Genomic DNA, 17,378 nt, shown 5'->3' on the forward strand with positions numbered 1-17,378 from the left:
GTGTCTGTATGTTTTGTTTTTAACATTAACACAAATTCCATTGTCCCTCAGAATGATACCTCCTACGAGCAAAACTTTTCTTGTCAATAACCTGGCTGCTGGAACTATGTATGACTTGTGTGTCTTGGCAATATATGACGACGGCATCACTTCCCTCACCGCCACAAGAGTCGTGGGTTGCATCCAGTTTACGACGGAACAGGATTATGTGCGATGCCATTTCATGCAGTCCCAGTTTTTGGGAGGCACCATGATTATTATTATTGGTGGAATAATTGTAGCATCTGTGCTGGTTTTTATCATCATCCTCATGATCCGGTATAAGGTTTGTAACAATAACGGGCAACACAAGGTCACCAAGGTCAGCAATGTCTACTCTCAAACTAATGGGGCTCAGATACAAGGCTGCAGTGTCACGCTGCCCCAGTCCGTGTCCAAACAAGCTGTGGGACATGAAGAGAATGCCCAGTGTTGTAAAGTTGCCAATGACAACGTGATGCAGTCTTCAGAAACTTGTTCAAGTCAGGACTCCTCTACCACTACCTCTGCTTTGCCTCCTACCTGGACTCCAAGCGCTCCTGTGTCCCAAAAGCAGAAAAGAAAGACTGGCACAAAGCCAAGTGCCGAACCACAGAATGAAGCTGTCACAAATGTTGAGTCCCAAAACACTAACAGGAACAACTCAACTGCATTGCAGTTAGCTAGTCGACCTCCTGATTCTGTCACAGAGGGGCCCACATCTAAAAGAGCACATTCAAAGCCAAGTAAGTTTCTCACTTTGCCTGCTGACAGATCCAGAGCGAGGCACAGGTTCTCCCTGAATGGAGAATTAAAGGAATACTATTGTTATATTAACTCACGGAACACGTGTGGACTGTTTTCTAAAAGAAGCATGTCTATGAATGCGATGTTAATTCAGTCCAACAGTTCTGATGGGCGTAGTGGAAAAGCATCTCTCTCAGATTCTGAGTGGATATTGGAAAGCACTGTGTAACCGATTATTTCTTTTTAATGAAGAAATTATTTTGAAAACTCATATAGGAAATTGGAATTTGAAATTCCAGCTTTGTTTCTCTGATACATGCCTCATAGAGCCAAGGTGTATAAACCTTCTAGGTACAGTTTGATATGTGAAGGTAACACAGATAAGATGGTTTAGGGGGAAAAGCATGACATGACAGTGCCTTCCCCTGCCCTAGGACTGACCTCTAGGTTCTACAATAGCAGAGCACAAAATAAAGGTTGTCACGGGACAAAGAAGTCTTACATAAATAATGCTATTTCCTCCAGTCTTACAAAGGACCACCTAGGCTGATTAGTATTTTTCAGTGAGTAGATTGTCTATTTTCTTTCAAGGACAGTGGCATTTGTTTTTAGGCAGATATTAAAAAGAACAACTCTGTGTTGTTATGGTGTTTAAAATAAAATATTCAATAAGTATACCCAGACAGTGTTAAAATAGGTACACTTCTAAACAACATTCTTGGTTCAGGTGCCTTAATGGATTTATGGTATTTCTCATCCATGACATAGCTTTTTTGGCGGGGAGCAAAAGAAAATTCAAGTGATTTTGCATTTATCAAAGAAATCCAGTTCAGTTTCAAGTCACAGGCCAGAATTCTGTATGCTGCTACCCTAGGCGCAGGAAGGTGTTTTCATTCATTCGGTACACATTTGTGGAATGAATGAGTTTTATGTTTTTCTTTAAGTAAGTTAAAAAGGGAGACAAAAATACCAGGCTCCCATTATCAAAGGAATGTCTATTGTTATCACTAAGTGAAGTAAAAAAAAAAAATACTTCTAATGGAATTCTTATTACATTTATAAGCAATATAAAGTCATTGCTCATTAACCAGATAGTGGTTTTGTTTTCCCCTTCTGCCCATAATTCTCAATTGGAATGTTTCTTTCTTAGAGTAAATGCATTTATTTTAACCAAAACCTGTGATGAAATTTAATTAGAAATCATGCAGCTTAGTGGGAATCCATCATTAAAAAATTCTTAAATTTAATCAGACAATAATATTGCTCCTTGATATATGGCATTCTTGGATATCCACTGAAATCAAGGTCTATAGATAAATGTTCCTATCTACTCGTTGAAAATCTTACATTATATTGCAACTTGATGGTGTTTTATTAAAGATTGGTAGATGGGGGTTAACATTAAGGCATTCTTTGGTGTTTGGGATGGGAGGTTGAAAATAAGGCTCACATGAGAATCTTGCACAAAAAAATTTAGCCATAATATAATAAGATATGTACTTTATTTATATAACATACTCCATGGGAGTAAGTTAAACAGTAAGTTTAATATCTCTTACAGATCATTTGGAAATATCATTAAAACACAGATGGTAGTCATTAGTTTAATTTTCTTCTACTAGAGGCATATGTAAAAACTTCAGTTAATTTTAACTTGACACAGACACATTTTATACACGATTTATCATGATGACATTCAGAAGCAGGTAAAATTAAAGCAGAGATTATTTTCCACACCAGTCTTGAAAAAAATTATCTAATGGGCTAGTATTATCTTAGGTGTTTCATAAATGCCTCCTCTGCCCTGGTTCCCTTTCTAAAGCTTTCCTTTCACATTTCGAAAATCTAATCAGCTTTCATGGGTCACATGTATAGTTCTTTTGAGGAATAAATGAGATTACATGTGTGATCACGTTTTGTAAAATCAAAAACATTACACAGAATGAAGTGTATCTTCAACACTATTTCTGTAATAATGCTCTAATCCCAATTTAACATTTCTAATTAACATCAATTACTTAATTCTTCAAAAGGTGCTGATGGACAAAAGCATATTGCTTTTCCCTTTCCTAGTTTTTACCTATATGGTATTAAAAAGTCCCAAATATATAAACGCTTTTGAGACTTAAACAAGTGAATCCCCAAGGAAGAAATCTCTGGCATTATGAAGGTTGTAGTCAAGGGGGCTCTGAAATCATGCATAAAGGCCACAGTTTAGCATATCTGTTCCAAGCTACTGATTAGCTTATTTTATATTTTCCAGTTGCCTGTATTTTAGAAAATCAATTTTCTGCTTATGTTTCAAATGAAACGTTAATTCAATATATTTTATTTCTTATAAACATTTAGAACTCTATAATATCTAATCATGTGAAATTTATTCTGTTTGACTAAAATCATTGAAACCATTTAAATTTTTATTAGTTTTACTCAAGACTGTTCTCAGGGTATATTAACCAAATGCATGAACACATGTTTTTAGAAGTGATAAAAAGGCTCATGTTTCTGTCTTTCTATAAGTTTATATTTTGAGAGATCAACGAAAGATTGGCCTATCAAGAGGGTCAAATGTTTGTGTTTTTGTTTACGAGTATATGAAAGACTTTTTGCTCAGGGCAGTTTCAGTATGAAGTGACTGAAAAATAAATCTGTGGGACAGTTGAGGGTTTTTAAAGGTACCCGGTATAATATCCAAAACACACTAGTTACTCAAATGAATGAATGAGTGAATGGATAGATAAATAAATAAATGAATGGGGCCAGGGAGGAAGGTGCAATAGTAAGAATTTTGATTATATGCACAATGTTGATTTGTGATCCAGCTATTTTATTACTATAAGCAAGAAATTCTGTCTCTTATTGTTTTTCTTTCTGTTATTTCTTGCATTTCTCATTTAACCAGCTATGTGTATGTGATCCAAAGCATATGGTTTGCTGTTGCTGACTATGTATAGGTTATATATATTGTTTTTTGCTTCCAAGTCCTAAATTATTTTTCTTTTATTTTTAGCCATGCTACACTATGGTTACAGGTTGTTAAATATGATAACTAACAAACAATATATTTACAGATATTTGCTCCAAACATTTTTTAATTATATGTCTTCCTGTGTTGTTTTTGTTTCTTTTGGATAAGTGTCCCCCAATTCCAAAATGTCCAACTATTATTAAAGTAGGTCTTTTTATTTAATATATGTAATATCCAAGCATCATAAAGGGATGATGAAGCATCCAGTGCTGCCTTGGAATCCTAAGAGGAAACAAAGTTTGGTTTGATGAATACTATTTATTTTGACCCTACAAATAGACTGAAACAGAGGTACATTAAATAAATAAATTAGATACGTAAATACCCTCACTGGGACCAATTTATTTCCTAATTTTTTTTTTAAACCATTAAATGTAGTTACGTTGAGGCCACAATAAGCTATTTTATGCTTTCAGACAGTTGATTTTATCTGCTCTGTAGATATATTTTCCAAAAAATGTTTTAGAATATTAGTTGTAGAACTATTGTAAACCATTTATAGACATAACAAATCTATTATCTGAATGATACATACTTTCCCACAAGAAGTTGAGAAATTAAAAGAAAATTAAATGTGTTCCATTTATCTACAGGAATCTCTTTTTATCTTTTCTTGAGAAGTACTTTCTACTTCACTTTAAAGCACTCACAAAGTACTTAACTTCCAAACTAAATTTTAACTATTTTATTTGCTTGTATTACTGAAAGGAAACTAAGTATTTCATTTATAAAGGTAAAAAACTAGAACAATTATCACAAGATCCACAACAATGGCCTCTTCTGAAATTTTCTCATTTTTCCTTTTTATTTACAACAATAAGCTTAACAACAATCATTTAAATGCCAATAGTTAAAAAAACATAAAGCATCTTATTGTACATAGAATTGCAAAGGTAAATGGGTCATTTTTCAAGGACTGCAGATCTGAACCCATTTTCTTATTGGTATGACAAAATTTCACTTCTATTTTATGTTGCTAAGAAAGCAATGTTCATTTATATTATACAGAATGAAGACTATCTATGATCTTTTCCTTGCTCAGTCATCCCTTGTGTTTCAGGAAGCATCCAGTCTTTCTTCTTTAAGAGTGAATGTGGATGCTTCTGTCTGTAAGTGTTTGTAGTGTTTGGGGAAAGGACTGAAGTCCACCCAGAGATGGTCTGGATGGGAAAAGGCTATTTTTCTTATCCTCCGCAGTTGATGATGATAATCATCATCACTATCGTTATATAGTCATTATTATTATTTACGTTATAATGGTTGTGAGTGAAGCATTTTTGGGGGGTCAAATTTATGGATAAAAAATATCTTGTCTTTAAAATTTCATAGAGAAAAGAGAAAATAACCAAAAGGAATGCCTGGGATTTTGTAGTAGTTTCAGAGCTCGGTCTTTTCAGATTAGTCCATCCTTTTTCTCCCATGCTAGATAAATGCATGCTGGGACTACACATACACTTACTTTTGTCAGGTTTGGGGGATTTTGTTTGTTTGCTTTCTGAAATAAAACCAATCCTTCTTATAGCGGTACCGAGGATCACTTAATATCGAAAGAATGGTGAGAGTATTACTGTGATTGAGTCTCCCTAAAAATGTGGTATTGTCTGAAGTGTGGGACACAGAAAGTAGCAGTTTCTACCTAGGAGTCTATTTAAGTATGAAATTTCCTTGTTAAATAAGGGTAATGTATTTGCAATTTTATCAAATATTACAAGTAGTCAGTATAATAACTAGTGTACCATTGTCTTCTGGTTTTGTCAGCTATTTCTCAAAGTCGAAATTTAGGATCTAAAGTTACCATTGATAAAATATATACACAGTATATACTTACATATCTATATATGTAATATATAGATATACCAATATGTATGCTTAGCAAATTAATCAGTTAAAATCAGAATTTTGTATCTTGCAACATAGATTGTAATTGATGTAGCAAAATTATATTTAAATGGGCTAACTACCAGAGACCTTCTCCCAGAACAACTGTACAAGCTATATCACTTAGTTATAAGATTACAATGGGATATAAACTCTCTAGTAGAAATTTATTTTTCTAAACTTCCTAATGATTATGATCTCTACAACTTGTCTAATTTCATCCACTCTTTTCAAATAGATGACTTTTATGTCCATGAATTTTAAAATTAAAAAAATTTTTTTTTTTCAAATGCGTTCAGAGAAAGTCATGAAGTCCTTTTCATTTTGTGTTTGGAAGTGGATGTACATTTGATCTTGCCTGAAACGTGAACTAGATATTGTGATTCTGCTCAGAGTATGTCCAATAAATTATTCGAATAACATGAAGGGCTTATGAAATATCCTATGTTGGCTCTACCATAATGTAATTTCCTAAACATTTTTTTTCCTGGATAATGTGAACATGTCTTATTATTGCTTTCATGTAAAACCTAATCTCCAGAGGCAATTATAAATTTCTTTGAATATTTGTGCTGGAGGTTCTATAAAAAAGTATTTTGTACTCTTCTCATCACACTTACCTGTGAACCCTGAGAATAATTTTTTCCTAATATTTTTTCTTATCATTGTGTCACTTCTTAATGACTAAGAGTATTTGTTTTAAAAGAGGACATATTGGAAAGAAATAGAATGTGTGCTATGCAGGGCTAGGTAATGGTATTAAACATTTATAGCCAACTGGAACATACATATGGACATTTAAAGGCAGAATGGTTGCATATAGAACATTAGTGTTTTATATGAGGATACTGGGTACTTCATAAAACATGATATTATTTTGGGGGCTATTGAATAATGATTATTGTAAATGATTATTTAATACTCTGCATGTTGAACATAGTGAAGCTATGTTTCCTATTTTGGATTCTCTTGTCCTCGGTGTATCTTTCCATATTAATCATATGCAACTCTGTAGTTGAAATGTTAACTTTGAGTAGGGAAAAATGAGTAGAAGCCTGATTCCCTTCTTGAACTCTTTGAGGAAAAGTGCATTCCATAATAATAATTACTCACTTTAGCAACTGGGACAATATTTTTAAAATTCTACCTTTATGGTGTATTATATATCAGGAAGTAGCCATAGCAACTACAAAGTATTTGCAAAAGTCAATTGCAATTAGCCCAAGAACAGGTAAGTTTTTTTAAAAGAAGTCTAGATAAATCTCTGTTAAGAGAAATCTTATCAAGATTTCAGTGAGAAGTGTTTTCGGGTCTGTTTCTTAAAAATGGAATTTGTGTATTTGTTTATGACACTGAAAATTTTATTCCCAGATGCTTTGCTGACTAATGTTGACCAGATTGTCCAGGAAACACAGGTGAGATTTTGTTACCTGTCTCATAGTTCATCATTAAGTGGGTATATTCTTTTATAAATAATTTTTTTAAATTTTTTGCAAGTTTATGTAACTTGTTGAAATTTTCCATTAAAACTACTCAGTGCTCAGTGGTACAAACTAAAGTTTAGTTGGTTAAATGAATTTCCAGTTACTAAATTTAGACATATTTCTGGTTAACTGAACATTTCTGATTCATACTGTAAGAATAAAGGGAATACTAATGTGACTTTGGAGTCACTCTTATACCCATGCATGATATAATGTGCATTTTTACAAATACTTCCCAATGTGAAGACAGTAGCTTGATAAGAATGTATTCACTCCTTATCCTTGACCTCCACATCCTAATAGGAGCGGAAATGATACAGTATACCTCCCTGGAAGTGGATGAACAGAAGTGTTTCAGTGTTACCCAAAATGAATGAAGCCACTATAAAATGGAGCAAAAGACTACATATGAAATATTCATGGTATTCCTTTTGTCAGCAACTGATTACTCTTCTTCTTCTTTTTTTTTTCCTTTTTGGAAGTTTCAAATGAGTGTTTGATTCCTGCATTTTAATTGGATCAGAAAGTGTGTTTCCAGAGCAGAATAGCACTTTAGCAATCTGTTCACACAGCTGGAGGCATCAGCCATTGGCTTAAGGTTTGGCACAGAAAAAATATTCTGCTTTTCAAAGTTCTAAAAAAGGCCACTGCTTTATTTTTTTAGTGGTAAAAATAGGGTCTTTTTTTTTTTTAACATTTTGTATTTAAAAGATAATAACTTGGACAATCATTCAGGGTTTCCCCTAATGAGTTCCACTCCCAAATTAAACACCATATTTTTCATGCATCATGTCTCTGAGTTCAGGATCCCAATCCCATGTTGCAAAAAATGAACAGATGGCTCACTAGAAACAATCAATAGCCCAGTGTCTGGCACACACTTTGTGTTCTGTTTTGTGTACTGAACTGCCCTGCGTGAAGGTGCATTGTTTCATCACCCCCCAGTGCTTCCCTTTCTCACTCTGAACCTCTCTCTCTCTCCTGCCCTACCTCTCTTGCTGCCTTCTTTCCTCCCTCTCTCTCTCTGCCTTTGATTTCTGAAAGTTCATTTATCATGTAACTTTGGACATCTAGCTGTTCTGAAAGAGAATATCTTTAGAAAGGGATTAGAAAGTAAATGGTTAATCTATCAGAAGCACAGTCCAGAACAGTGCTGTTTTATCAAGAATTGGAAGCAGGAGAGTCAATCTAAGGCATTTTTCAATTATCAATTAAAGTATGATGAGACCTCGGTGTAACTCTTCTTGGTACTTGGCAAATGATTTCTGCCTTAGGAGACCTATCCTTTCTACCCTGTCCATACTACCAGTGAAGCCCCTTGGAAGAGACTGACCTACGTGGCTGTCTTGTGCCTTTCCCATGGTTAGTAGTACTTCCCCAGGTGTGAGTGGAGTGAGGTAGAGCTGGTGGAGATTTCTTGTGCTCACAGCTTCCCAGCTCTTTTTTAGGGGGGGAGGAAGGGATATAAATTTTTAAATTTTTATTTCCTGCAGGATGGTAACAAATGTGTTTTACTACCCAAAGGCAAATATGTTTTCGAAAATTTTGGACACTGCCCAATGCATTAAATTTAAATTAAAAGGCTACCTGTGTGTGTGTGTGTGTGTGTGTACATATATATATATATATATATATATATATATACATACATACAGTAAAAGTAAGAAAAAATTGGGGTGCCGGGGTAGCTCAGTCAGTTAAGCATCGAACTCTTGGTTTTGGCTCAGGTCATGATCTCAGGGTCCTTAGATTGAGCCCTGTCTCAGGATCTGCCCTCAGTGGGGAATCTGCTTGTCTCTCTCCCTCCCCCTCTGGCCTTCCCCCTGCTCACTCCCTCTCTCTCTCTCTCTCAAATAAATAAATAAATATTTTTTTAAAAAAGTAAGCAAAAAACAAACAAAACACCTTACAACACATTTTTGTTTTTAATATAACAAAATGTTTCCATGGCAACATTATTAAATTAATTATACCACAGTCCCTCATATAGCATCAAACTCTAATAGGAAGGTACATAAAAGACAGAAAGGTTTCATCCAGTCAGTGGTATAGGTGTTCCTTGTACTGAGGTATCTGCTAAGATCATTTTTTTCCCTAAGGGTGAAGAATTAATACATTTATATCATTTCCATTAGCCAGAATATGCCCTATGCCATTTTTTTTCCCTTAAGACCTTCCCTGCATGTGTATAGAAATAGAATGAATTTAAAATATTTGATATATCACATACGGTCCTTTTATAATAAAATTATAAGATTCTAATCACACTCAGATGAATTGAGAGCAAAGAGAAAAGGAATCAGTAAAACTGGTAGTAATTACATGTAAACTGGCACTTGCATATGTTAACCTTATGTTTGAAAAGATTGTTATACTTAAATCCAGTAAAACAATTCATATGCCATGTTTAGAAGTATAAAATAGGAACGATTGACTAGTTGCATTTTTTTATTTATTTAGAGAGTGAGAGATGGGGGAGCAGAGGAAGAGGTAGAGAGAATCTCAAGCAGACTCCCTGCTGAGTGCAGGGTCCAATGGGGGAGTCAATCTCACAACCCTGAGACCATGATCTGAGCCAAAATCAAGAGTCCCACATTTAACCGACTGAGCCCCCCAGCTTCCCCTGACTACTTGCATTTATACTGAAAATGCCTTAAATAACCTTTCTTAAAAAGTATTTGTTATATTCGGACCAACAAAATATGTGTACTGTGTGTGTGCGCGCGCGCGTATGCGCGCGCGCTTAAGTATGCACAAGAAATACCCCTTAATCTACAATTGCTTGCACTAGCCTTTAAGGAAATAGCTTCCTGATTCTAATTAATTTGACTTCTGATTATTCTGTTTAGTATCAATTAAGGTATTTAACAAATTTAAAATTTGTCATAAAACCCCTGCTACAGGTGCAATAACCATGAAAAGAGACACTTTTTTTAGAGAAACTATTTTTTTTTTTTTAAGATTTTTATTTATTTATTTGAGAGAGAGCACATGAGAGGGGGGAGGGTCAGAGGGAGAAGCAGACTCCCTGCCGAGCAGGGAGCCCGATGTGGGACTCGATCCAGGGACTCCAGGATCATGACCTGAGCCGAAGGCAGTCGCTTAACCAACTGAGCCACCCAGGCGCCCTAGAGAAACTATTAAGGTATAAATGAATAAAAAGTAATGCTGATTATAAAGAAACAGCAACATTTAACATAGGGTTAGGAAAAAATATGAAATAAGAGCTAAACAGCAAAGCAAATGTGTATATATGATCCAGATATCTTTCCAATGTTATTTCCCAGTAAAAATTACCATTATAAAGTATTTGGTTCTGTAGCGTTGGTTTTTTTCTATGATATTCCTTTCAAGTGAAATTTTTAAAAATAAGAGTAATAGAATAGGCACATATGTAGAAAACTTTTAACTAATTTTATAATAATTAAGCCCATTTTTGACATTTACTTGAACATTACAGTAAGTCAGAAAAAACTAGAACCCTAGTATCAGCAATGATTTTTAGAAATAATTTCCTTCTTTTTTAGATATCCTAACTATTCAAGATAAAAATCATTCAGAGTTCTTAATTGCATTCAGAGTAAGGGCAGTAACAGCATTTTCCCACAATCCATTCAACGTCAGGACATTTTTCCTTTTTTTAATATTGGGGTACTTTAATTTCCTCTTTTCTTTATAGTACTGTTCATAAAACTGTCCCCAGTATTTTGCATGATACCTTTTCACTGTTCAATAAGGAGCATTATCAAAACATCCTGAGCCTATCTCAAATTCATTATCTTTAGTTCTTGTAACAATTTAGCATGATTATTATAGTCTGTTTTTTTCCTTTGTGATGCTCTTGTAATTTGTGTTTATATTTAGATCTTTATAGAATCATTGTAAGAGTTTGTCTATTGATAAGTGAAGTAAAAAGTGTTATTTTGAATATCCTACATATACAAGTTTTTATTCAGCTTCATATTATGTCACCATTTCAATAATGGTAGTAGCTTCAGGGCAGGCAAATTCATACCATAATTTCCAAAGCTGATCGCTAATTGTCTAATCTTTGAAATTAACAGCTTTTATAAAAGCCATAATTCCGTAGTTTGTTAATAGTTTTTTTATGTAATGTGGAAATGAATCTCATTATAATATGTAAGCTTATACAATCATTAACTTGATTTTTTTTTTTTTAAGAGAGGAAGAGAGAGCTACAGAGAGCATGGGGGGGAGGGGCTGAGGGAGAAGCAGACTCCCTGCTGAGCAGGGAGTCCAACCAGAGGCTCCATCCCAGGACCTTGGGATCATAACCTGAGCCGAAGGCAGATGCTTAACGACAGAGCCACCCAGGAGCCCCTCATTAACTTGATATTAAAATGGTTTTTTATTCTGGAAGAATTTATTATTTCTAAAGTCAAACTAGTTATATTGTCCACTATATTTTTCTTCTATTTGTATTTAGTCTTTTCTATATTACTGCTTCCTGAAACTTGAACTTTGGTATAGTACAACTACATCTTTTTTCTATCAAAAGGAACATATTATTGGAAAGACAAACAGAAATAAACTCATTGTAATCCAGTTTCACCAAAATAAGCTATGCTATGAACCCAATAGATAGGAATTTATATATAATCCCATTGTCATTTTTTTTTTTTATTTTTTTTTAAAGATTTTATTTATTTATTTGATAGAGACACAGCGAGAGAGGGAACACAATCAGGGTGAGTGGGAGAGAGAGAAGCAGGCCTCCCGCTGAGCGGGGAGCCCGATGTGGGGCTCGATCCCAGGACCCTGGGACCATGACCTGAGCCGAAGGCAGACGCTTAACGACTGAGCCACCCAGGCGCCCCTCCCATTGTCATTTAAAGTGATTTTGTGAAGTTTTCCTTAGAACATTCCAGGTAAAGAATGATAGTGAGATCTATATTTCAGTCGTTTCCAAGGTAATTATTTTTTATAAATAGGTTACACATCTATTAACTATTAACAGTTTTCAAACATGGTGTAAATCCTTTGTTTAATAATTTTCAAAAACTATTGTTTGTGCCAAAAGTAGCTTCAGCTATTCAGATGAAATATTTTCTCTGCGTCCCGCCCCCGTTTTTTAAAGGTTTTATTTTTAAGTAATCTCTACACCCAGTGTGGGGCTCAGACCCACAGCCCTGAGATCAAGGGCCCCCGTTTTTTAAAGGTTTTATTTTTAAGTAATCTCTACACCCAGTGTGGGGCTCAGACCCACAGCCCTGAGATCAAGCCAGCCAGGTGCCCCCAGATGAAATATTTTCTTAAATGAAACATCTCTACAATATTTTTCCTACCTTTATCACGTTAAGTTTTTTCTACACCAAATATGTTCTACATCAGCATTTTGATATAAAATAGTCTTCCATATTTCATGATTCATCTGTGCCATGCATTTTATAACCCCCAACTTGTAAACATAGTTTTTTTTGAATGGGAAGGGACAAAAATTACTTCTATTTCATATTTATGAAATTATATATTTATCAAAAATTATTTTTCATCCCTATTCAAAATGGAATTTATAGACATATCTTAAATCTATGATGCTGAGAATCCACATTAGAGGAAGAATATTTTTACAGTTTGATATTTAAATATTTTTAAATGGTTTTTATATTATGTTATTCAAAATCACATTAACTATGGAATGCCTTTCTTGTGAGTTATTGTCAGTTTACACATTTATTTGTTCTGTGGGTGAGGAACTAATTTATGAAGAGGAGTAATAGTCTTCACTAACGTTTAATGTATAATTAAATTTTATAAAATTTCAATATGATACAAAACTCCCAACAGACTATATTTAAAAAGTAGTGATCACTTAGATTTTATATGTGATGAACAGATTTGGCCTAATATGCTCATAGTTTTAAAACTGGTATGATTATTTGTTAAAATTTAAATGCTATGCATTAATGAATAAAATCATTATTTTTTTTTCCTTGAGAATGTAAATGTGAAAAACAAAGCAAGGGAAACTGCCATTCCACAATTTGGCTTTGACTTGCATAACTATTTAGGCTTAATGCATTTAGATTCCTTTTTAAAATGAGATTATTTTATATATTCAGAATTTGAAATTACCAAGCAACATTTTAAGAGCCGATGTGCATTTCTAGATAGTTCTTAGGAGTGTATCTTGTATTCTCTAGCAATAAACTCCTGCCTGGTTGCTTATAGTTCTGTAACTTCTAAATTACTAGCACAATGATCTTATTACCTACGTATTTTCTCTTTGTTTCTTTTCTTTTTTCTTTCTTTTTTTTTTTTTTTTTCGTGTTCTCTTTTCCCATTTCAGAGGCTGGAGTTAATCTGAAGAGCACTACTTCTTTCTCTCCTGAAAAAAGTTGCCACTGATATTTTTACTGGATAAAATTTAAAAAATGTTTCAATTCATAAAGGCTAATTGTTGAACTGGTGTCCTAGAAGAAATTGTCCACAGGAGCCGAAGCAGAAGTCTCTGACGCGGGCGGAACTGGCTCTATCAGACCATGGTTCATCCCCTTTTAAAGCCAAATTTTTTTTTTCTTCTGGCCTACAAGTATTTTTTTTTTTAAAGAAGGAAACAGAAAAGCCTACATTGGCATCGAGTTCTGTATCAATCCATGTTACATTGCCATCCATGATTTAAGACTGTAGAATCCTGAATAATCTATATCACTTTAACAAATAAATGTTTTACTATGACAGAATTTGTACAGTGCCTGATTTGTGGAAATATCAATTGCTTCAAGTATGAATGGTGCAATGATGACTGTAAGAACTAATGCTATTTTACATTTATGTAATGCAAAACCTTAAGGAATCAAATTTGCTTTATAATATTGGACCTATTTCTGCCATGACTGAAGTGCACCCACATCTGTGGGAGAGCAGTACAGCTATTTTAAAAGCTTTACAGCAATCTTATGCTTCAGTGTAAGACAGAAAGTGATGAGGGATCTCTTCTCCTAGTAGAGCTTCGGAAAGCTTCAAAGTAGGCACATATAGTAATTAATCCAAATTGATACATTGCCTTTCTGGAGAGCCGGGACAAAGAGGTTTTAATAATTTCAGGCCTTATATTTCATTGTAAGTGCCCATTTAACCCATTTTGCAGAATTCCAGTGTAAATAAGGAAGAACAGACATCTGATTTAACACCAACAAAAATAGGAGTTAAGACATCTTTGGTGGCTAATAAATGTTAATACAGACATACGTAGGCAGGATCCAAGCCTAGCATTCAAGGGCTGGTCCTGGTATCAAGCAGGCCTGAGTTCGAACTCTAGATCTGAGCAAATTTGGCCAGTTACCCACTCTTCCATATTCTCACAGGAGAAATATTGTAAAATCTGAAAATATGTAAACTTATCACTGTACTTGGTGTAAGCAATAAGTTTAATTTAAAAAAAGTATTAGCAACTTAGTGCAGGTTCTCTAAAACGTTAGAGATTTTATTTCTGTTCCTTTACAATTCTGTTAGTTATTGATCATTAAAAGTAATATGTAGTTTAATTTTTTTTTAAAAGCCAGGAAACTGTCTTTTAAGAAATTTAGCTTATCTGTTAGCTAGTCCACATCTCTTAGACTATTATAAATATCCAACCATCCAAAGAGAAGTTACGGAATGTTAGCGTTTAGATGGCACTTGGAATCTGTGCTCAGAGCCTAACTAAACAACAATTTAAAGAAGTTCACTCCCTTGCAGACACACACAGTGCATGCTTGAAACAGAAGTGGCAAGTTTGAACTGAAATGTAGTTGATTTGTGACTATGGGCAAATGGCTTCATTCTGTTTCCTGGCAACTCTAATGCCCTGGAGCAATCCTGTTTATGTGTGCGTATGTGTATATATGCATGGATAAATGTTTTTAGTGACAAAAGACACACAACTTGAACAATGCATCTACAGATCTATACAACTTTTGTCCTCAAATATAAAGTGATAGGAACACAAATGGCTTTCCTGGATCTCTGTGCAGAGTTTAACTTTTTAAGGTCTCAGGAAAACCGGCTAACTTTTCTTTAAGGCCATTCTCCTGTTTATATTTCTCCCTCTCCCTTGGGCCTGATTCTTGTCTATTCTGATATTTTTCTTGATGATAATGTAGCCTGACCTCTTCACCTCTTTAGGATGTTCACACTATTGTGCTACAAGGAACATGATTTTTCATGTAATTCAAATGTGTTACAACTAAAATTACACTTAATCATTTCAAATCTTTGCCCTGCATCCCCTACACCTAAATCTAAAACTTCCCCTTTTGCACACATTCAAACAACATCAATCAGGGCACTCCTAGTGTACTTGGTTTCTCTTTTCGAAATGCCATTTGTAAGGAAGACTGAGGCACAGTCTCTGATTCTGTAAGTGTGCACTACTCAATTGTATATGGACAGATATTTACTTCTTATACTATGAGATTAAGAGAACACCAGTGTACACCCATAACTAAATAGAAATAATGATCGCAAAATAAGTTTTGCAAAAAAGTGATGAAATATCTTGAGGATAAGTAGAAGCGATTTCTTTAGCTGAGCTTATAATGTCACAGGCGTGATCTAATGGATGGTAAAAAGTCTCAACTGTAAAGCTCTTGAATATACATTGGAAATCGCTTCCATTTTCCTGTTATTCTACAATCCTGAGTAATACTGGAAGTAATCCGGTTGCTAAAAATATATATTGTAATAAGTATGAATATTCACAGTTCAACTTGTGACATATCTTACACATAATATAAATTACATCAAACACACAAGAAAATCGAAAGTATTTTGAATGCAGCATAGGTACAATTTGTGAGACATGAAAATGGCTTGAAAACTATAGTTTATATTTTGAAAATCTACAATCATGATTTTTGAAAGCCATGATCTGTAGAACCAAAGATTAGTAATAAAGCACTATTGTTAGTATTAAAAGGAATAACTTACACATGGAAAGGAAAACTCAAATAATTTTAATTTTCCTCTTTATTTGTAATTTAGTAGCTCAAAGATTAGTTTTACAAATTTCTATTATTTGTTCAATTATATAATACCCCTTTTCATATTTGTAGAATATTTTCTAACACATTTTTGGTTTGTTTTGTCCAAAATATATTCAGATTATTTCTACTTTTATTCTGCTTTCCATATGTTAGGAACTTATTCCTTTTTTAATTCCAAAATGTACTTACACTGATATATCATAGATCTACTTATTAAATGGTGTGTGTGTGTATGTGTGTGTGTACATGTGTCTATCAAGGCATATGCCATTGTTTAAAAATGCAAGTGATGCAGAATATGTTATGTACAACCAAAGTAAAAGGCCCTAGAACATGATTGTTTTATTTGATAAACAAGTATAATATATAAGGAAACTAACCACATTAGATTTTTTTATAAAACCATTTTTTTATTGTGCGAAATATATGACATAAAATTTGACATTTTAACGACTTTAAGTGTACAATTCAATGGCATTAATTACATTCACAGTGTTATGCAATCATCACCACTATTTTTTTTTTTTTTTTTTTTTTTTAGATTTTATTCACAGAGAGAGACACAGTGAGAAAGGGAACACACGCAGGGGCAGAGGGCGAGGGAGAAGCAGACTCCCTGCTGAGCAAGGAGCCCGATGTGGGGCTCTATCTCAGGACCCTGGGATCTTGACCTGAGCCGAAGGCAGACGCTTAACGACTAAGCCACCCAGGCACCCCCATCACCACTATTTTAAAAACATTCTTGTCACCCCATACACAGAATCTGTAGCCATTAAGCAATAATACCCATTCCCCTTCTCTCAGTCCCTCGTAAGCTCTATGAATTTGCCTATTCTAGATATTTCATACCAGGGGGATCATACAATGTTTGTCCTTTTGTGTTTGGCTTATTCCATTTACTGTAATGTTTCTAAGGTTCATCCATGTTGAAGCATATATCAGAACTTTTTATGGCTGAATAATATTCCAGGAATATATGTAGTACATTTTGCTTATCAATTCACCTTTTGATGGACACTCTGTTATTTCCACCTTTTGGGCACTGTGAATAATGCTACAATGAACATTGTTAGTCAAGTATATATTTGAGTGCCAGTTTTCAATTCTTTTAACTATATACTCAGGAGTGCAATTGCTGGATCTTAGGGTAATTTTATGTTGAATCTTTTGAAGAACTGCTAGACTGTTTTCTATGTGGCTATACCATTTTACATTCATTCCAGTAATGTGCAAGTG

General features: G+C 34.2%; 1 protein-coding gene across 7 annotated transcripts in view; it reads left to right on the forward strand.

The window, feature by feature from the left end:
* The window catches only part of LRFN5 (leucine rich repeat and fibronectin type III domain containing 5), a 244,820-nt gene extending 230,961 nt beyond the window's left edge, over positions 1-13,859 (forward strand). For 4 of the 7 annotated variants that reach the window (XM_032405004.1, XM_032405005.1, XM_032405007.1 and 1 more), the window contains 3 exons: positions 52-764; positions 7,043-7,086; positions 13,466-13,859. In XM_032405004.1, the coding sequence (XP_032260895.1) occupies positions 52-764; positions 7,043-7,086; positions 13,466-13,483 (775 nt within the window). In that variant the 3' untranslated portion in view covers positions 13,484-13,859. Of the gene's footprint in view, positions 1-51; positions 765-7,042; positions 7,087-7,458; positions 7,578-13,465 lie in introns of all 7 variants that reach the window. The other 3 variants (XR_004299535.1, XR_004299536.1, XM_032405010.1) reach the window with 3 other exon arrangements.
* The last annotated feature ends 3,519 nt before the right edge of the window (positions 13,860-17,378 follow it).

The sequence above is a fragment of the Phoca vitulina genome, unplaced genomic scaffold, assembly GCF_004348235.1.
Source record: "Phoca vitulina isolate PV1807 unplaced genomic scaffold, GSC_HSeal_1.0 scaffold7, whole genome shotgun sequence".
Classification (NCBI taxonomy): domain Eukaryota; kingdom Metazoa; phylum Chordata; class Mammalia; order Carnivora; family Phocidae; genus Phoca; species Phoca vitulina.